The 21,667-nt window shown below is 51.7% G+C and overlaps 1 protein-coding gene across 4 annotated transcripts in view; it reads right to left on the bottom strand.

The window, feature by feature from the left end:
• Positions 1-21,667, bottom strand: part of MSI2 (musashi RNA binding protein 2) — a 388,015-nt gene that overhangs the window by 50,388 nt on the left and 315,960 nt on the right. For all 4 annotated transcript variants that reach the window (XM_089900876.1, XM_022552616.3, XM_022552618.3 and 1 more), the window contains exons 9-10: positions 9,263-9,377; positions 122-196 (exon numbers count right to left, since the gene is read on the bottom strand). In XM_089900876.1, the coding sequence (XP_089757002.1) occupies positions 122-196; positions 9,263-9,377 (190 nt within the window). The remainder of the gene's footprint in view (positions 1-121; positions 197-9,262; positions 9,378-21,667) is intronic.

Below are 21,667 nucleotides of genomic sequence, written 5' to 3'. Positions count from 1 at the left end.
GCACCTGTAGGTCATTTCGTGAATGGATGTATGCATGAGTTGGTTCTCCTTAGGGGTTCCCCTCTCCCCAATGCAGCCCACCTCCCATGTCCCCAAAGCCCTGGGAGACAAAGCCACTCACCTGGGAACTGATAGCCATAGCTAGGAGCAAATCCAGGGTAGCCGCGGCCATAGGTTGCCACAAAGTTGGGGTAGCCTTGAACACAGAGAGAAAGACCACGTCGGTTAGCGCAGCTGCTTCAGGTTGCGGGAGTCCGAGGGAGGGCGGGAGTGAGACACAGTCCGAGTTATTTTCCTCCACAAAATTACTTGTCTCCCGTGGGGGTCTTTACCCAGGGCCTGGGTCACCCCTCGCCCGTGGCTGGGGCACTGCTGTCAGCCTGCTGGTGATTAGCCCGTATTTGGGCCGAGAGACCCCCAAAGCCCACGCACTTTCTTGAACCTGCAGAGTAAATGCCACAGGTTAGCCCCAGACCCTCGGCCAGCGCCGGGCGCTGACATTTGCAGAGCTTACCCTGTATGTACTTTACCTTAAGGCTATTGACAGTAGGAGATTAAAGTCCTTCGCCAGCACCATGGACAGAGCATAAGGAACGCGGGGTGGGGTCACAGTCTAGGGGCAAAACTCGGGGGCTGACTCTGTGCCTCTGGAAAAACACTGGGCCCAGTGAACCATGGCCCGGGGGACGCAGGGACCAAGCCACGTCCAAGCAGGGACACTCCACCGTATCTTCCCAAGGCCCTGGGAGAACAGGGAGGGCCTGGCTGTGCTAAATGTGCACCACAAGCGTGAACCCAAAGCCTCAACAGGCATTTCCCAGCAAGCACGCTCCTTCCAGGCACCCGTCTCAGCAGATTACCTGGGGGTGCTGGCTAACCAAGGGGTGTCTGTGGAAACCGCTGCTGGACTGGGCATGGGGTGCAGAGGAAAGAACTGGCAAGTTCTGGCGTCCCTGTGGTCGTCTCCGATCAGTTACCAGTTACCAATCCCCCATGAGACGCCACTGCAGCTCCCTACCCTTCGTGGTGCCCACTCAGACCCTCACTCCTCACGTCCCGACTTCTTGAGTTCGGCTACAAAGAAGGCTGGGGTAGCCTTCTTGGATGGAAATTCCACTGGCCATAGCAGACCCATGGCTGCCCCGTTCCCAGCCTGCCAGGCTCCCTTTTCTTCCCTCCGCTCCATATAGAAGAAACTCAGTCTATTCACGCTCTTAAAATACCACCCTGGCCAGCCTGCCACCTACTTTACCACCACCACCACTGCCAGCCTGACCTCTGCTTTGACCTCTGAGCGGGATGCCTGTGGCTCTTTTCGGCTGCCCAGCACCTGAACCCCCTTCTCTGTGTCTGAGTCTTGGAGACGGGCCTGCCTCCCATCATGGAAGCAGACTGTGAACCCAGGCTGGGCCAGTGCAAGTCTTCTCCAGGTGCCAGTGGGGCAGAGGAGGGCGGACGGTTCAGAATCTATTCTGGCGTCAGCAGCAGAGCCCGGGGTCCATTGGTGGCAACAGTGGCCCCCTAACCAGGTCATTCCTGGGTTGTCCCCTTGGTGGGGCTGTGGCTGACCGCCCAGCTCCCCAGTTCCTGCCTGTTCCCCAGCCTTCCTGGCACTTCTGTCCGTTGCCCAAGCCCCTTCCAATAATCTCTTTTACTGTCTATAGCAGCCAGAGTTATTTCTGTTGCTTTGTCACCAAAACGCTAGTAGAAAGCATTTTGATGGGCAGGTTTAGGACAGTCTCCACGCCCTCCAACCATAAGGCCCATAAGTGGCGGCTTTCCACATGTACCCTTGCGGCTCCATACAGCAACTTAAACACCCTAAAGCCAGGCTCTGGGGTCTCATGATCCACTTCCAAGGTGGATTCTCACATGTCACAAGCATTTTCTGACCCTGCAGGTGATGGCTGAACACCAAGATCATTCACTAAATTCCAGCTTGGGTGCAGCATCACGAGTTAGAGTTTGCGGGTCTTCCTGCTGCCTGCTCATAGCGCTTTTATGCTGAAGGCGGTCCAAAAATGGGACCCACCCTCCTTCACTTTCCTCTGCTTGTTGGTGTCACAGCTTTCATCTTGACCAGAAGATCTGTCATCAGACCTAAGACAGAAGTTTGCTGGACTAGACATCAGGAGATGGGTTCCAGCCTCTGGCCCAAGGCCATGTCATCGGGGTTCTTCCCTTCCTTCTGGGAGCTTGAGTCTTGCCATCTGTAGAAAGCTTCGCAGGTCCCCTGAAGTGCTGATGGGCCCCAATTCTCAGGGACCAGCTGTGGCTCCTTTCCCTCGCTTCGGCCAGAGCTTTTCCAAATTTGCAGTCACCGCTCACTGGCCAGTTGATCTGTTTACACCCCACAAGGGTCTTGCTGCTTGCTCTTTCTGCATGAGTTTATTTCCCAGCACTTGGTGCCTTGCTGACAGAGGGATGCCCAGACCAACCAGGGTGACCTGGTGGCTTTGTCCTGACTGCAGAGGAACAGACCCCAGTGAGTCGCTGAGCTCTGGCACCCAACGGGGAAAGAGAGACAGAGAGACAAAGTATAGGGACAGAGACGGGGACTCGGGTGCCTTAAGTGGACACACACATACTGGCTCCTTCCTTGGTATTTATCTCATGGCTGGCCAGCCCAATTCTCCTCCAAATTAATCACCTGCTATCAAATCAGATCTTTCAGCAATAGACTTCTTACCATGATTTCAACAATATTGATTAATGAATTATATGCAAACAGCCAAGTCACTGCTGCCCAAGGGCTTTCCTAGTGAAAAATGACTCCTTTGCCTCTAACTTCAGTGCTGGGGGTCTTAAATATTTTAGTGTTAACGTGACAGCAAAAACCTAAGCCCATGTGTCACCTTCCGAGGCTCCCTCAGGGTGGGTGGGGTGGAGGGTGGTGGAACGCCCAGTCCCTCCCTGATTCGAGTCACCAGTATGATTCCATTGTATCTGCCTACTTCCTGGCACACTCGCAAGTCTTCACCAGGAATGAGGAAAAGCATGGTCAAGTTCACCCCAGTTGGGGGCCTCACCCCAATCTTCCCAGGCATGTCAAAATTGTCTCCTGTTCAACAAAGATGAGAATTTGGCATCTGCCCGAGTGGGGGTTCTTATCTCCGCCCCCCATCGCCGAACATCCTCTGGGTCGGGCAGATGAAATCATAAATTTATAATACAACATTACTTCAATTTTCCTCTTCATTCACTGCTGTGCAGTCCAGCTCTGCTCCAGCGGTTCACAGCCCCAGCCACATGGGGGAAACCGGCTGGCTGCGTATCAGTAGCACATTACGGCAGACCCACGCGGGCGCTCCATCAAGCCACATCACGTTGAGATGACCCAGCCACCGCTTCCATTAGCAGCTGGGCCCCTCCCTCACTGGCCACTGCATGATTTATTTGCTCCAGTACTCTGGATGCCTGATCAAGCCCACAGTAATTACCTCTTGTCAAAAAAGGAAAAAACCAAGCCTTCTGCCTGGATGACCACGTTTCTTGCAGACAGGCTTTCCATTGTGGGGAAAAAAAAAAAAATCAGAAATCAGCAAGAGAATTTGAAGTTGCCAGTTGGCTCATGTGGGGCACCCCCCCTTTTGGGATGCTGGCAGAATTCTCAGAATTGTGGTTCTAGATCTTTGTTCCAACCCTAGAAGATGTTTGCACATGACTCATCCTTTTCCAGGCTCTGTTACTCAGCTACTCAAGAGTCACAGAAAACGGCTCCCACCAGGCCCCCAACTTGAAAGAGACAAGAGACGGGGCTGTTTGGAGCTGCCAGCGTGTGACACATCTGCCGCGTGGCGTGCAGAGCGTTGCCTGGGGCACCACGGTGGCTCCATGAGGTCTGCATACAGATGCGACACCAAGTGCCAAGGGCCCTTTCCAGGCCGTAGTCTACAAGGACGCTGGGCCCCCAGAATCATCTGGAGTTGCAGGGGTTCCTCCAGACCTGTGCTGTCCCATTAAAGTTTAATTTAATTTAAATTATATAAAAAGAAAACTTCAGTTCTTCAGCCCCGTCTTAAACGCTCAATAGCCACATGCAGCTAGCGGCCACCATCTTGGGCGGTGCGGATATACGACCTTTCTACCATCGCCGAGAGTTCTAGTGCAGTGTGCTGCTCTAGGTGGAAAATGAAAAGCTGAATTTTGAGTTTCCTCTGTTTACTAGAAAACAGCTGAACAAATGGAGACCTCCTTGGGGATGACCTCAAACAGATATTTTGGGGAAAGACAAATCCCAGTTGAAATTACAAATGAGTCTAGGCATGCGGCTCTATGTTCCAGCCAATCTCCTTCTGATCAGTGAATGCCAGCAGATTAGAGCTCTTCATCCCTTCCAGACAAAAAAAACCACTTTTTTTTTGCTTTCATTTCCGAGGGGCTTAATGTTGGGGAACACTGGGTCAGGGTTTCACAGCGCCGCTAGAATGCCTCTGGCTTTCTTCAGCTGGTCAGCAATGTCTCTCCACTTCTGGGACCGCAGGGTGAAGCTTTTCTTCAAAGCCTCAGCAATGAGGTATTTCTCTATCACTGCTACCAAACATGTTAAAGCGTGTGTGCCCAGCGAGGTCAAGATAGTTAGAGGCAGTAGGATTATACGGCTGAGAAGGCCAAGAGGAATCAGATATATCAACGATAATCAGGTTTGCTTTTATTAAGTCCACTTTCATTAAGAAAAACCAAACAGATTCTAGTGCACTGGGTGGGCAAGGCAGCGAACAAAGTCTGAGAGCTGCAAAAATACCTTTCCTAAGGGTCTTAGTTGATTTTGGTTTTGTCGAGCTCAAAGGCTGGGAGACCGACTTAAGGATGATTCCTCCTCTTCTCCCGTACACTTTCTTAAAGGAATTCCCATTGGTCTGATTATTCCACGATTCTGTCAAAGGCTATGAAAGCTAAAACCAAAACAGCTGTAGGTCTCCTCCCAAGAACGTTTGCTGCCACAGCAAGAGAGATCAAGAAAGAATAACTGCAACTGAAAGTATGGAGAAAATCTTAAAGGGTATTTAAAAATTAGTTCCACAGTTTCCAAGTCATTTATGGACCAGTGTGTCTGCTGTCTCACTAGGATGTCTACTCCCTGATATCAGACTTCTTTCTCTGGTGCCTCCTAAGCATCTAGAACAATGCCTGGCACTTAGGAGGTACTCAGTAAATATTTGTTGAATGAATGGATTTAAAAGCTTTAATGGGTTACAGTCTCACTTCTAAAAATCCCTAACAGTGTTATGTATTTTTCTGCCCTTTCGACGATAAAAGTTTAAATCGCTGAAACCTCATCTCATTAACAAACTTAAAAAAAAGCGTTTCTGCGTGAGCCAAGTTCATTAGCCAAACTGTTGGCGGTGGCAACGGTGGTGATTCTAGGACTGATATGCAGGCCTAGTGCACCACAGAGATGGTGACCCAGGTGACTGATGGAGTCAGGTCAGGCCATCTTGCCAAAGGATTAGACTTCATTGGTGACATCACTTTAAGGGAAGAAGCAAGAAGCAAGGGCTTCAGTTACAGCACAGCAGATGGCACTCTCCTCGACCAAGCGTCCAGAGGCCCAGGGTGCCAAACTGTGCCAGTGGGTGAAAGAGAGGGCAGCCCTGGGAGTTTCTGGCGAGCGCATCAGAGAAAGCTCGGTGAAGACCCAAGTCTGGCTGGGGAGGCAACAGGCCAACCAGATCGTGAGACTGTGAGTTTGTTCCCTGGGTGGTGGTCTGATTCCCCCTTCTGCCTGGACCTCAGGCTGAGCTGGTTCCCAACTGGGGACACATTTGGGGACCTCTCAGGAGGCCCTGTCTCAGCAGGCATCTAGATGTCCTCAACATAGTAGCTGGGGAATTCAGGAGGGCTGGGAGCTGATGAGGGCTGGAGTCCAGTGTACAGATCTTGTTGGGAGGTAGAAATTCAAAGATAATCCAACTCCCTTGGCTGGGGGTCCAAGGAGGAGGCTGCAGGTGCCATGGCACAAGTCACACACAGATGCAGGTCTAGCTATGTTCTCGGTCACCGGCAGGAAGGGATCCCAAGTGGCAGGGTGTTGGATACCTACTTGGGTGGTAATTTGCCTGGGGCTCCCCAGTACCTTACTAACAACAGCTCCCAGTTTGAGTATATATTACTGTATTTTGTTGATTAGAAGACACACTTTTTTTTTTTTTTCACATCTTAACATCCTGAAAGTGGGATCCATCTCACAATGTGGTTTAGTTAACAGTATATAGTTTTTCTTTCCAGATGGTACACAAGGTGCATTCCACCACCCATGGCAGCTTGAACCTGACAAAATACAGCACTAGTTGGGCATGATACGGCTTCATTTATCCTCAACAACCCCATGAAATGAGGGTTCCCATATCCCTATGGATGGGGTAACTGAAGGACAGAGAAGACTGTCCCTCCAAAGTCACACAGCTGACCAGATGAGAAGTCCAGATCTCCTGATTCTGAAGTCCTGAGCCCTTTCCTGTGGTCCACACAGCCCGCCTTGGTGGAAGCCGGACCCACACCATCAATTCCACCCGAAGAGCTCTCTGCTTGCTTGGGGGTGGAGGAGAGCCTCGGTGACCTGAGGGGCCCTGCCTGGGGCATGGGGGTTTCGCCTGGTGGCAGCCTCAACCAGAGCTACATGGGCAAGAGGCCAAATCCTTAAGTAGCAAGGGTATGGGGGATGGGGATGAACTGGGGGAGGCTATGACTCAAGAACTAATAGACTCAACCACAGTGACATTTTAAACCAGCTATTACTACCTCTTTACTGCAGCTCAGGGAAGTCATAACTTGAAACATGAGAGAACAAAGTCAGGGAAGATGAGTGAGCACCTGGCAGCCATCACATTTCCATCCCTCAGAGAGCAGGAACCAATCAGATGGCATCTGGAGAAGCACGGGGACCATGTGGGTCTGCCCACCACCAACTGTGGTCCGAGCCACTCGGCCACCACCTCTCCTCACACACGCACTGCCTGGACCTGCCCAGCAGCAGCCTTGATGGCCCTCGGGGCTCCACACTAGGACCCTCGCATTCCAAGCTATTTCTTCTGTCTGCATGGCCCTTGGCTTGCTCATCCTTCTCTTCCTAGCTGAGATGTCACCTCCACAGGGAGGTGTTCCCTGATTCCTCCAACTAGTTTCCATTCCTCATTATGTGCCCATAAAGCACCTCACAACTCTCTCTATTATGAGTAATAACGTATCCATGTGATGAGCTGTTAAATGTCACCTGTCTCACTAGACCACAAGCTCCATGAGGGAAGGGACCACATCTGCCTTGTTAGGCACTGTCTCCCAGTGCTGGCCCTGGGCCAGGAACGCAGTAGGTGCTCAAGGACTATTGCTGTTGAATGCCTCCTGCAGTCAACAAGGCACCTGCCTGGGCTCCCATTATGAAACCATTGGTCTGTGGAGCCCCGAGCCCTTGCTTGGCATCTGGGAAGAATACAGCTGCCGCACCTTTGCTCTTTGGCAACTGACATGAGCGAGCTGGCTTTGCTCCACACCTCTGCTTCCCCAGGAAGAAAACCTCCCCCAGGCAAGCAGAGAAAACCATGGGGTACATGATACCTCACATAAAGGGTATCAAGTGAGAGGCAGAAGGGTGGGGGTGCTTCCTGAAGATCTGGATCCTAAAAAGCCATTTGATGCCCTAGGGACTTTATACTCATCATTTAAAATTCAAGACTCTGAAAGCCAGCAGGCAGTAATGGGCTCAATTCTTTTCAGATTTTATTTTAAAATTTGGAACTATTAATCCATTTGGGGTTTCTTTTGGTATATAACATAAGGTAAGGGCCACATACAAATTATTTATAGAGCAAGAGCTACACAAATATCTTACAGTCAACCAGGAAATCATTCTCATTGATTTTTTAAAATTAATTTCTTTATAATAATTAAACTCATACATAGAAACACATTTAATTTAGGCTCCTTAACTTTTTCTATCAACAGGTGCCTTCCTATATGCCACACTATTTTAATTACTGTAGTTTTGGACTATGTTCTGATATTTGGTCAAACTCTCTTTTTTCTCATTTCTCTTTTTAAAAAATTTTCTTATTTATTCTCATGTGTTTCTTCTTCTAGATAAGTGTTAGGATCATTTGGCTAATTTTTAAAGAATTACAATAGGAATTTTTGTTGAAACTCTTTTAAAACTAAAAAATTAGCTTTAACATCTTAGCCATTTTGAGAATTCTCATGGCATCCTTTTCCATTTTTTAAAGTCCCTCAAAATAACTTTACCTGCCTTGTTACTTCCTCAGACAAATAGATACAATTCTTTTAAAGGTCTAAATTCTAAAGCCAAGAAAAGTTTTATAAATTTAAAACTGAGCCAAGAATGATTTAAACAGCAGCAAATCTGAAAATACATAAAGAGCTTATCAAACAATATAGAAGAGGGACTCTTAGCCAAACCAAATGAAACCCATTAAAACTAGACAGACCGTGTGCCTGAATGGAATTTTACCATTAACTACCATTTATCCCATTTAATTAGTATTTTCCTGACACACAATAACTTGCACTAAAATACCGTTCTCTCGCCTTGAAATTTCTAATTACTGTTGCGACCCACACCATTATGCTTCTCCACTGCTTTCTCCATCTTTCATGCCTTTTAGGCGGCAAGATTTTCAATTATCTATGCAGGATGGACAGAGATACCTTTAAGGAAGGGGCATAATATGCAACTCAATTTCTCTAAAAGCCAGGAGAGATCATTTTTCATCAGAACAAACATACTTTGTCTTTCATCATTTTTTTTTTTGCAAATAAAGAATAAAACAGGTTATTTAAGACATCCATTTAAACACAAATTTCATATCCCAAGAGAAAAATGTTAATCACTTAAATAGACAGGATTATTGCCCACCATTACCATATCCCCTCCTCTCCCAAGTTTTAGAAAATGTAGCCTTGGCTCACATAAGTTAAGCCAGCCAGGAGTCCATAGGTCTTTAAGAACTCCCAGTCAGCAGAGAGGGCTGAGGCAAAGAGAGTAACTTTTCCTCCTTTTGAAAAAGGGAGTGGAAAGGGGAAAAAATAATATCAAGTACCTTCTATGAGCCAGGCATGGGACAAGATGCCTATCTAGTTGTCTGCCTATCTATCTATCTATCTATCTATCTCTGCTAACTTAATGGTCACAACTGTCCTGTAAGAGGGATTATCACCCTCATATACAGATAGGGAAGCTGAGCCTCAGACAGGTAAAGCAGTTTGCCCAACCGGAAGGTGACCCAGTCCCCAGGGTCCGGCCCAAACTCACCCAGCATCCCCATGCCAAGCATGAAAGCATCCATGGTATAAGGCAGTCCCCGGGCCCGGCCTCTTGTCCCAGGTGGGAACATGACTTCCTTCGGCTGAGCCTTCTTACATTCTACCTGTTAAACAGAAAGGCGAACAAATGAGATGCAAATGAATTCCATGTAAATGTCAAATGCAGAACTGATCTGGTTACCAGCTAAGTTATTTTTAGCCTTGCTCCTTACTCACTGTAAAAACAGTCGTGCCAAGTAAATGGCCTGCAAGATAAATACTGAAGAAAACACACCACTTGTGCAAATCCTGCAAAAACCTACAAGGATGAGATTGGGTTTGGAGGGGCGGCAAGGACATCAGCTGAAGATGCCCAGGTGTGGGCTGGAGCTCAAATTGAAACCTGCGCAGAAGGCGTGAGAAGGCGGGCGATGGCTGTTGGATGCGTCTGTGACTAATAACAACAGCAATAGTAATAATCCGTCATTATCGTTCAGCCCTTTACATGTTTACACATTCCTCTCAGGCTCCATCAGGTCAGCGACTCTTCATAGCAGGCCACTTGCTATGAAGTCTCATTAAATAGACAGGCCAGTTAGTCTTAGCTCCATTTCACAGATGAGAAAACTGAGCATCAGAAGGCTTGTGTAACAAGCTCTAAGCCATATCCCAGCAGGCGCAGGCCCGGAAGCCGGAGTTTTAAAATTTCTAGGTCAGCAATGCCACCATCTCCATAAAACCTGCCCCAGCACACTCCCGAGGGAAGTAATAAGATTAAACGTGGATTACCGGTTTCTCACTTTGCAGCTATGTCTTCAAGTGGTTGCTAATCTTTCCTTTCTGTTTCCCCCTCTGCCTCCAAAATTTCTTAATCCTATTCTGCTCACATCCAGAAGTCATTTACTTAACAACCTTAATGACACGTAATACAGACCCTACACTGTTATCACTGGTGTTCCTTAGGCCCTTGGTGGGCGCTTACTTGCTTTTAGTTTACAGACAGATTTAACGAGCCTTGTTAGCCAGGAATCAATCCCATTGCTGATGAAGATGGGATGTTGTAGAGCAAGGCAGGAGTGCTCAAAGCTGCCAGAACTAACAGCACGACAGCCTGAGAGTGATGGGGAAAAGACGAGAATCAGGCACCTTATTTTTTTATTTTTGTTTGTGGTACACGGGCCTCTCACTGCTGTGGCCTCTCCGGACGCGCAGGCTCAGTGGCCATGGCTCACGGACCCAGCCGGGGCACGAACCCGTGTCCCCTGCATCGGCAGGCGGACTCTCAACCACTGCGCCACCAGGGAAGCCCCAGGTACCTTATTTTAAAAAGCAGTCTGGGGCCATATAGTATAGAAGCCAAAACTTCACATAGCTCCACAGCTGCTGAGGGTCACTATCACACATTAAATCACTATTGCTCATGGTATGTCTGAGAGATGAAGAAAAAGTTAAATTGTGTGCAGTGTACTTTGTTTTAAAAAGGACCTACACGGGTTATCCATTATGGAGATATTCTCATTCCAAACGCTTCAATTAAAAGGTATTTTAGTGCTTAAGGCTAGGAGGAAGCTTTAATTACCTAAAATATTAACTCCTCTTTCTTCAAAGACGCCGGATAATAAGTATTTACTGCTGCTCTTTAAAGAATGATCACCACGCATGCTTTAAAAAAATGGACAAAATGGTTCGATAGTCATGACTGATATGTTTAATACGAAGAGTTTTTATAGAGTAAAAGGAAAGAGATGAGCATCTCCACAGAGAAATGGGTAAAGGACTCGAACAGGCAATTCAAAAATGGCTAATAAGGAAGCATACATCCCCAAATGTGTGCTTTTTGAAACAGCAAAAGCCATAAATGTATACACTTCCTGCAACCAAGAAACCCTACTTACAGGGATTTATCCTGCAGGGATGAGGCTATTCACCACAAGCATTAATTATAATTTTTTTTTTAAAAAAGGAAATATCCTAAATGTCCAAGAACAGGGAGTTAGGCCGAGTTTGGTTCATCCAAGCTGATTGAAAGCTACGCAGCTACGGAGAAGCAGGCTGATAATAACATACACGGGTATTGGGAAACCCTCAGTCCCAGGCAAACCAGGGCGGCTGGTCACCCTAACTGCAAGAGGTGGGGACAAAAGCAAATTACAGTGCCTTTGGAAAATAAACAAGTGTATATATCATATAGGGGAAAAGTACTAAAAAATTACGCCAAAGTTGTCTTAGTTTCTTCTTTACTTCCATTATGCATTCTACTGTTGTTGTTTATTCCTCCAATTTTTTCGCTTCGAGCATTACTGTCGCAAGCGAGGTGGGGTGATTCTCAAGAAATAAATTCATCAGAATTGGGTCTTTTCGATTTCTCTCATAAGCCCAGAGCTGACATTGTGCTCCTGGACTCCAGATCCCACCCCTGCGACTCAGAAGCAGGCTGAGAAGCCTCATTTGCAAGAGGCTGCCTGAGCCTGGGGAGATGGGTGTGCTCTGCAGAGGCAGACAGATAATTACCTAACGCCAACACCGGGATCTGGAATAATACGCTAACCAGCTCACTTCCTAATAGCCCTATCGGTGACAATCTACTGCATTGTCTTATGAAAACCTGCTGCCTGTTCCTAGGCAACCTGATCAACGAAATTTTCAGGTTTATACAATTTTCATTTAGGAAACATAAAGGTTAACTGACTGTAATGGGAGTATTTTAAACAAACCCACCTCCTCTTCCTCTCACAGAACAGGGCTGGCAGCTCTGTTGAATTCTGCTCTGTCTGGGCTAGCGATGTTTCGGGCGGCACCAGCTGTGTGGGTTCTGTCAACCCCTCGCCGTGTCGATGGTGAGCGCTCCCGGAGGCCAGGGGCCGTGGCACGCGCTCTCTCTGGGGGACCCTGCACGTCCCGGGCACTTGAGTGACAGGCAAAGGCAGCAGTCGCACTAGGGTGCCTGGCCTGGCCTGGCTGGCACGGAAGGCTTCTCGAAAGATTTCTCAGGACCAGGAGGCCTGCCCCCAGCCCTCACTACCTTTGATGATCTCGTATGAAGAAAACACACAAAAGGGAAAAGAGGTATAGCTTTTCTCTCCCTGGATCCTGAGTCCTTGCAGTGGGCCTGAGGCTTGCTGACGATGAGACTCTGTCCTTCGCCCATCGGACTGTGAGTTCTCAGGGCAGGGATCAGGGTCTGCCTCTACTTCCTGGTCCCTCAGTGAGGTTCCATACAGAGCATGGATTGACCTACATGCTCCTTCAGGGAGACCCGGTCTACTTGATGCCACGGTGCTGAGGAACGCGACGGGCCCAGCGAGCGCTAGGCAGCGGGGGTGCGGAGACACACAAGGCAGGGCCCCATCCAAGGGCCATCAGTCTATGAAAAGAACAGGTCTTGACTGCCCTGTCCTCCTAACATTAAGGCAAATATTCATCTGTCAACCTGTCCCTCGTCGCTTCTGGGCCCGTCAGCCTCTGGTACCTCTTGAGTGAGCCTACGTTTGAGTCACCCCCATCCCCGCTCTCCTCCCACTGGGCCCTGGCCAAACCAGAGAACTTGGAAGGAGCACCAGAGTTACAGTCAGAGCCAGAACTCGGGGAACCAGTCCATCTCCGCAGCTCCACGCACCTGGTCATCCGGCCACACGCTGTCCCAGTTTTCTATTGCTGTGCAACAAACTCCCCCACACTTGGTGGCTCTGAGCAATAATTTATCATGCTTCCTGGTGGCTCTGAGTGCGGAGTGGGCCCAGCGGGGCTCTTGCTTGTGGTCACTCATGTAGCTGTGGTCAGATGGTGGCTGGGGCTGGAGCCAGAGGAAGCCTGCCTCGGAGGACAGCCAAGATGCCTTCTTCCCTCCCACGGCGGGCAGCAGACGCTGCTTTGGCTAAGACTGTTCATCGTGGCTTCTCCGTGGCACTCGGTCTTCTCCCAGCATGGTGGCTGAGTCCCAAGAGGGAGTGTCCCAAGCATGAGCATCCCAAGGGACCGAGGCTGAAGCCACCCAGCTTCTTATCTCAGCCTTGGGAGTCACACTGTTTCTTCCATCACCTTCTACTGGTTACACTGGGCCGGCCTGGATTTGGTGTAGGAGGGGGACACTCTCAAGGACATGAATGCTGGGAGGCCTAGGCCATAGGGGCCATCTTTGGAGACTATCGCACGAGATCAATGGAGAGCAGTGAGCAGACAGGACAGCGGGACCCTTGGTGACGGGCTTGCTGGGGGCTGCCTTCACCATGGGGCGCAAGGCAGGGCACTGAGGCTCCCTTCCCAGGGCAGCCCCAGAGACACTCATCTGGCTCCCCAGGTAAATAGAAGCAAAATAGGAGTGGTTCTCCTGGTGACCTGATCTGCTGCTCCAGCTCTTTCAGCACCGTCCCTTTTATGGTTAGACCCCCTCATTTACGGTAGATGCTCCCCAACACCCACACCCAAAGTGCGCACTCTCAGGCAGCCCTGGCGGGGGCAGAGTCTGAGGGAGAAACATCTCCGAGGCTTGGGTCTCAGGTCTCCTCCATCAACAGCTCAGACCCCACCTCTGCAGCTTCTCACCACGGCTGCCATCAACACTGTTTCAAATGACAGCTGGAGAAAGCCATCTGGGTGGAGGGCAGAAGACGGAGTGGGAGTTCCACTGGGGTCTGTGCTCGTAAGAAGCGCCAGAGGCCACTTGTGACCAACTGCTCACACCAGGAAGATGAGGCCTCCATTTTCAAGCTTCACGGCTGGCAAAGCCACAAAGTAACCCCACACCGGGGTCCAAATGCCAAGACATGCCAACCCCCCCAAAGCTAGATGGATTTGCTTTAAAATTCCAACCTCCAAATATGCTGCTTTGCTTGGCAAACTGGCCTTGGAGGAGAGGGTGTGGCTTCCCTGTAGCCCACGCAGTGATGGGCTCAGAAGGATGACCTGGCTGAACCCTCTTCAATGACAGCCCAGCTGTCCCTCCAGAGGGTGAATCGGAGGCTACTGTGAGGGTGACGTGTGGTCCCTAACCCTCTGTGCAGGATGCTCGTTGGTGTGGGGTGCCTCCGCCCATCTGGGTCCAAAGCAACTCAGTGAGGAGGTCTGTTTCTAACTTTATATTTAGAAAGAACTTCAAGAGGACAGCACAAAGGACACTGCACACCCCTTATCAGAGTCACCTGTTGTGAACATTTGGTGGCTTCTGCTTTATCATTTGCACGCTCTTTGTCTCTGTCTATAACCATGTATTTTCCCCTGAACCATCCGAGAGGAGGCTGCATACATTACGGTTTGCGTTTCCGAAACATAAAGACATTTTCTTACATGAGCACGGTACAGTTAGCAACCTCAGGACATTTAGCATCTATAAAATACTGTACTCCAGTTCACCCAATGATCCCTTTCATAGCAGTATGCCCACCTTGTAGAACAGGAAGCTGAGGCCCACGGACATCATACACGGTGCCTGTGGCTTCAGAGCCAGTCTATGTCTGGTGGGGCTGGGTTTGAACCCAGGTCCGCCTGGTGTCACGGCCCAACCAAGGCGGGGGGCCCCGTGCCACCGCCTCTCTAGGGGGGCGATGCTTGGCATTGGCTTTGGAGAAGACGCTGGGGCTTCAGCGGCGACAGCTTCCCTGCAGCTACTCTGAGTGGCCGCTGTTGCCCAGCTGGCCCGCAGCCCTTGCTCAGGCAAGCTCCCTGCCGGGCACCTTTTGGAAGAGGCTGGCAGTCGGAGAAGGATGCCACAGTCTGGGAAGTGAAAAGGCTTTTGTTCTTCCTTGGTCTCTACACAAACGGCCCTGGTCAGCACGTGCCCCAGGGCCAGGAGGGAAGCCTGGCCCGGCCTCAGTCTGGGGAAACCCAATCCCCGCAGCCGTGGCCTTGATTTACCACCAAGGACAAGGGAGATCTGTGTGGCCTGAAGAAGCCAGCATTTGCAGCTTCACTTCTTGCCCCAAACAGGTCACGTTAGAACCATTTACTCCTCTAGGGAGAGAGGGGCCTACTTCAAAGGATAAAATAGATCTCAAAGAGATCAACCTGGACCATGTGGCTGGCAGGAGGGGAGGGGACAGCTGTAGGTCAGGCCTCTCGGGGCGGGCGAGCGCTTGGGGGCGGGGGGGGATGGCTTGTGGCTTCTGCTGTGGGCACCATCCTTCTGGGGAGCTTCCCAAAAGACACAGACACCTGACCACCGGCATCTCCTCTGACTCAAGCTGTACCCCCTCCCCAGCCAGGCCCCGGTGGGCTCCAGGCCAGTACTGCCTCTCTGAAGCCCCAAGCTGACCATCTCCTGCAGCCCCCAGGCTCTGAGCGGAAGGGCGATGACACTCAGGTATAAAGATTCTGGGGTCCTGCCCCAAGCCAGCAGCTCCCCAGACTCTCTAGTGAGGCAGGCGGGGTGAGCTGCACCCCAGAAACCACACACAGCCGCCCACTGTGGTATCCCCCATCAGAGCCCTTCTTCCTCCTGCCCGCTGCTCTCTCTTGCCCTCTCTGCTAGTCACAAGCCTTTCTGGAGACTCCAGGAGGGTGGGCCCTTCACGGGGCTCTTGCCCTCAAGGATCCTGCAGAGCAGGACAAAGCCTAGACAAGCTCCTTGGGAAGGAACTGAGTCTACTGTCCCGCTCCGCGCATGGTGCCCAGAGCCGGCCTCAAGAGCACGGCGGCTACAGCATGCGCCAGAGAACGTGCAAACGAAGATGAGGGCACTTCTCCCACCATCACTCAGAGTTTCAGGACGGCAGCTGGGTGAACGCCGGGCCTGAGACACCATCACGCCGGGGGCAGCAACCACACCCTGGAAATCCTGGCAGCCGCCCTGGAAAGACCCAGCCCTTGACTCCAGCGGGAGAGGGCATCCAGCCATCTGGCCATACCTGCGCCTCACCAGTGCCAGCTCTTGTGCCCTCTGCCAATGCAGAGAGGACCCCCAGACATCTCCATCAGACACTGTCCTTGTAGACAGGGAGCAGCGTGCGGCCAAGCACCAGAGGACCCACTTGTATGGATAAGTTGTCTTGTTCCAATGCAAAGGGGTCCTCACAGATAGGGGACCCCCTCCCCAATGGAGTCTAAGGAAGAGGGGGTTACTGTGCAAACCGAAATGGAAATGCCAGCCTGGGAAGTGAAGGAGGCCAGCAGAAACGTCTACCTTCAAAGGACACACGCTTGCTATAAGTGGCCCAGACCCATTCATGACAAGCACTGAGAGTCCCACCGGACATAGAATCTTGACTCCCCTCTCTGGGCAGCAGAATTACTCTGGAGAAGAAGGAACATGTTGTGTATTGAGCACTGCCCATATGCAAGGCGTAGTCACGACATCCTCGTGTGTGTGTGTGTCTCTGTGTATACATATATTATATAATGCAGAATATATGTCACGACACATACATGTAACACACATAAAGCACAGCGCCTGGCACACAGAAGTCCTCCAAGAATGCCCAGTGTTCTCGACACCCTCACTAATCGACTCCCCGTTTCCTCCGTGAGTTGGCCTGACTCACCCTATGGGTAGAGTAGAAAAGGAAACTGAGGCTTCGAAGAAGGATTTGTCCAAGGTCACAAAGCCAGATAATGACAAAGCTAGGATTCAATCCTAGGTCCTCCAATTCAAAACCCCTGTCCCCACCTCTCGGCCTCTGGCCAGCCCTTCCCTCCCTCCCTCTATCCACCCGCCAAGGCCCGTTCAGAAGTTGTTCCTCCCACAAGGCCATCCCCGATCCTAGTTCCAGAATTAATTTCCCCACCACTTCCGGGACTAATTTCATCCACTGTTTCCTCTGCTCAGTATTTTATTAAAATCAGCGATGGCGAAGTGAAAACAGTCATAAACCAATACCATTAGCACCTCCTACTCAGCAGGCAGGGCTGGGTGGGGACACAGATGAATTCACGATGTCGCTCAGAGTCTGGGCAAGGAATGGAGAGGAGCTGGTCCCTAACCCTGTCCGGAGACACATGCCCAGTGTCACCGCAGCCTCCAAGGGGTGCCCAGATCCAAGGGGGCCTTGTCCTGCAGCCCAGTCTAGAGGCTAAGGTCCCTGGTTTTGTCTCTCCTCCACTGCCAGCTCTGAGCTGGGACCAGCTGCCTGACTTCCCTGTGCCTCAATTTTCTCATCTGTATAACAGAGTAACAGCAATGCCCACCCCACAGGGCTGCAGTGAGCTAAGAAATTAAACTAGCTAATCCTATAAGTGCTCGCGCTGGATAAAGTTAGCTGGGTCACACCTGACTGTCCTCCACATGGAACCTAGGTGCGAGCCTTTCAAGGTGATAAAGCTAGTTCACATCTGCGCTTAAAACGTAAATCCCAAAGCCTGGGGAGCACAGCAGAAGGGAGAAGGTGGCCGCCACCCCGCAGGCTGGGAGATCTGGCATGCTGCCACTAACTTTCTCCCTGACCTCCCCAACCTGCTGGCCGGATAGGCCCGTCTTCCTGCTTTCATCGTGCTGCAAGGCGTGCTGAGGGAGCTTCCCAGGCTGCGCTATTTGGGGAAAAAGCTGATGGTGGCAGCAGCAGCTGGTTTTTTTGTTTTTTTTAATTTCTGGGCACCTGCAAGGGCACTTCAAAGTGAAAAGAAACCTCAGCCTCCAGCAGGTGCCCAAATTCTGCCACAAGCCGCGTGTTTATCCCAGTCTGTGGTGGGCTTTGCCAGAGACCCTGCCCAGGCCTAATTTCATTTCTCAATTCAAAAGAAAAGAAAAGAAAAGGGCGGCTTGAGCATCAGCTCACACGTCCCCGGGAAGTCGGGCAGGGCAGGTGAGTGCAGTCAAAGTCCCCAGAGAAGGGGAGCAGAGCAGCCTCTTCCAGGCGTCTCCAGGCCCCCTCCCGACCCTGTACCCCCTGGGAGGCAGGGGTAGCACACATGGAAAAGCCCAGAGGCCTTCGGCACTGAGATACTGAGAAGGATGCTCCGCTCTCCCCAGCCCCACTGCAATGACCTCACCAGAGGACAGATGAAGGGCAAACGAGCCAGAGCTCAGGCAATGGGGAGGCCACCTCCCTGCAGGCCAAATTACTTCTGCCTAAAGAGCAACAGACATTTACCACCCAACCACCGCAGCCCTCCCCGCTGCCTTCCCCCACTTCCCTCAACACAGAGGTCCCGCTGCTCGCACAACAGAGCTGGTACAAACAGCTGATACACAAACAGCACGCGTGGAGGGGTGCGCACGCATGCGTGATGGGGGGTGGGCGGGGAAGGACCGCTCCCTCTCCCACGTAAACACGAGATTCATTTACCAGGTGCCTCTCTGGCGTTTCCTTTTTTTTTTTTTGCCTTCATCCTGCTTGTTTAATGTTACATTTGACGTTCTCATTTTATAGATGGCAACAGAGTCAGAATGGATGTGGCTAAAATTAGCTTACGACTGAGAATGACGCTACAAATAGGATGGTGAACGCAGAAGCCTAGTTAATTCCACCCACATTACCTCCCCCCTCCATGCCCCCCACTTTTGGGCTGGTGCCCAACTGAGCTCTCAGGCCTCAGGCTGAGGAGGGGCAGCTGGAGGGAGGGGAAGCATGCTGGGTCACTGGGGCACCCTGCCGGGGTCAGCACCCACCCCAGCCTGGGGCCTCCGCGGACCACCTGACCCAGCACCACAGCCCCGAGTCCAAGAGGCCAACCCAGGACTCTGCTGATCTCTCGTCATCCTGCCCCCTCCCACCCAGAAGCCCCCGTTCTGGGGGTTAATCCCCCAACTGTGCCCCAGCTGAAGGTGGCAGGCCTGAGATCCCACCAGGCTTTGACCTTAGAAGTGGGGTTTTTGTAACCTCTCCAAAGGATGACTAAGCGGAAGTGTCCGAGTCAGCTTCTCTGGAACCTAGAAAATCACATCTGCGGGGGCCCTTCTGCTCTGCTCTGCAGGCTGTGTGCCTTCCCCTCTCCTGCGGGACCCCGCCCCCGCCCCCCGGCCCCCTGGGCCAGAGCATCAGGAGTACCCACACTCACCCCCTCCTGCCCTGGAGACTCAGGTCCCAGACCTGCCCAGGTCTGCACACCTGCATTTTACTGACTTGAAATCTGTCCAGGACCGCCTTACCATATGATTACATCTTTGTTCAGTATAATGATTCTAAGAATAATGACAGCGGTGACGATGATAACGAGAGTAAGAAGACTTAGCACTTTGATAGAGCGTGCTATGGTCTGGTAAAACCCTTCACAAGTCCGAGTTCCAGCAGTCTCTATGGTAGGTGACACATTACCTGTCTTACGGAGAGGAGGGCCGAAGCACAGAAGCCAAGTAACTTGCCCAAGGTCACAATGAGTAGCAATTAGTGGCTGCATTGTGGGGCATGCAGCAGTGAGGGGTTCGTGGCACCACTGCCGGGAAGGCCTCTTGGATTGACAGCACTCCATGCTGAACGTTCCTTCACTCCCCACCTGCTCAGTGCTTGGAGCCCTCTAAGAATGAAGGCGCTGCTACTTTCCGCAGGCTGCTACCCCAAACCCTGCCATCTATTTGCTGTCCCCGCCCCACCCCACCCCCGTCCCCCCACCAACTAGTAAAATGCTGACTCGATAGTAGTGAGCCTCGGTGACCACTTGGCTGACAGCCTTTCCTTGGGCCCATTGAGATAAGCAGACCGCCTCCTCTGAGCTGTATCAGTTTAGGTCAGCAGTAGAAAACCACGGCCCATAGGCCAAGTCAAGTAGCCACTTACTTTTGTAAATAAGGTTTTATTTCAACATGGCCATGCCCACCATTTACACACCACTCGTGGCTGCTTTTCGCCCTATGACGGCAGAGTCGAGCAGTTGTGACAAAGACGTAGAGCCTTTGAGGCTTTAATATACTTACTATCTGGCCCTTTACAAAAAATTTGCTGGTGCCCGGCTTAGGCCAAATGGAGGAAACTTGCAGTTACTAAGGAGGTTTGCAGAAAGGCCTATTCTTTCAAGGCTACCAGATTATACACCCGACAACAGAGCAGGCCAAGACCTCCCAGGGCCAGAAACTGAACCAGCACTTCCTATAAGCTGCCAAAGGCAGTGGCCATCATCCGTCCCATCTTTCGGAGGAGGAAACAGGTACAGACAGGTGGGGTACTTGCTGGGTCCCAAGATAACCAGTGGTGGGTCTGGGATTCGGGCTTGGGCAAGTCCTGGGTGTTTCTAAATGACCCGGCAGGTCCCAACTTGGGGACAAGGGCACGCGCCATCACTCAAGGATCCAGCCCATCACCCACTGGATGAGCCTCACACACCTTCAGTCAACACTCCGAGACCCAAATCAGAGGGGAGGCCCCGACACTGAGAGCTTCCTTGGGAGGAGATCTGGTCTCTGAACACACAGGGAGTGTGCAGTGGTGCCAAGAGTCCCAGACTGGCCTGGTGATCCCGGGCCAGGCCAGCTCAGCTGGCTCCATGCTCTTCCGGCCTTAGGCCCCTCAGAAGAGTTCTTTCCTTCTGACACTGGATGGATGATTTGTGACCCAACCCCCCACGTCATCTCATTAGCAGTGATCCTCGCCAGTGCATTCAGACTTCAATGTGCGTACAAATCACTGCGGATTTGTCAAAATACAGATTCTGATTCAGTACATCAGGGGTGGGGCCTGACATTCTGCATTCCTAACGAGCTTGCCAAATGATGAGGTTTGTCTAAGGTGGCAGCAGGGTAGAGTGGGAAGGACCCAGGGCTGGAGCCAGAATGACACAGGTTCAAATCCCTGCTCTGCCCTTAGAGCCATGGGCTGTGGAAGTCCCTTCACGGTTCTGAGCGCTACTGTCCCCCTCTCTACAATGGGACAATGACCTCGTGCATGTAAGCTGCTGGCACAGTGCCTGGTGACCGCCGATGTCCTGCTGTGGATCACAAGTGCCCCTGCCTGGCCCCTTTCTAAATGTACCCCGAGATCTCACCCGGTGAGGCGGGCGTCGCCTCCGACTCCTTGGAGGTGGGGGCTGGGCCAGGCCTCTGAGGGGCCTGGCAGGTCTCTGTCAATTCCCACCTGCCTCCCTGCAGTGCCAGGAGGCACTGGGAGGCTGTGCTGGTGACCAATCAGGCAAGTGTCCCCGCTGCTTCAATCAGGGCCCGCGGCGGGAGGGATGTGTCACTACCGCACCAGCGCCGGCTCGCTGAGTGTCCGGGGAGGAGCCCCCTCCGGACGGTCACCAGGCGGCCCTGCGTGCGCATCCGTGTGTTTACTGTAAAGGAGCCATGTTTGCACTGTGCTCTGACTGTGCCAGGTCGGAGGACGGGGCTGAGTCTCATCGGTCAGGCCCTGAGCTCCGGTGGCAGCCTGCTGCCCCCGTGCCCCTTGCTCACCTGCCTCTGGGGGGTGGGGGAGATGCCTGTGGCCGACAGGGACCCCTTAGAAGCTCGGCCCTTCTTCCCAGCCGGGAATCCGGCCCCAAGCGAGCCTGTGTCCTTTGCCCTTCTCTTAGGAGAACTTGGAACCACCCAAGCCACGGCACGGCTGCCTGGGAGGGGTGG

This window comes from Delphinapterus leucas, chromosome 19 (genome assembly GCF_059928025.1).
Source record: "Delphinapterus leucas isolate spDelLeu-1000000601 "Yukka" chromosome 19, BTC_Dleu_Yukka2, whole genome shotgun sequence".
NCBI classification, from domain to species: Eukaryota; Metazoa; Chordata; class Mammalia; order Artiodactyla; family Monodontidae; genus Delphinapterus; species Delphinapterus leucas.
This window is presented reverse-complemented; position numbering and strand designations above follow the sequence as displayed.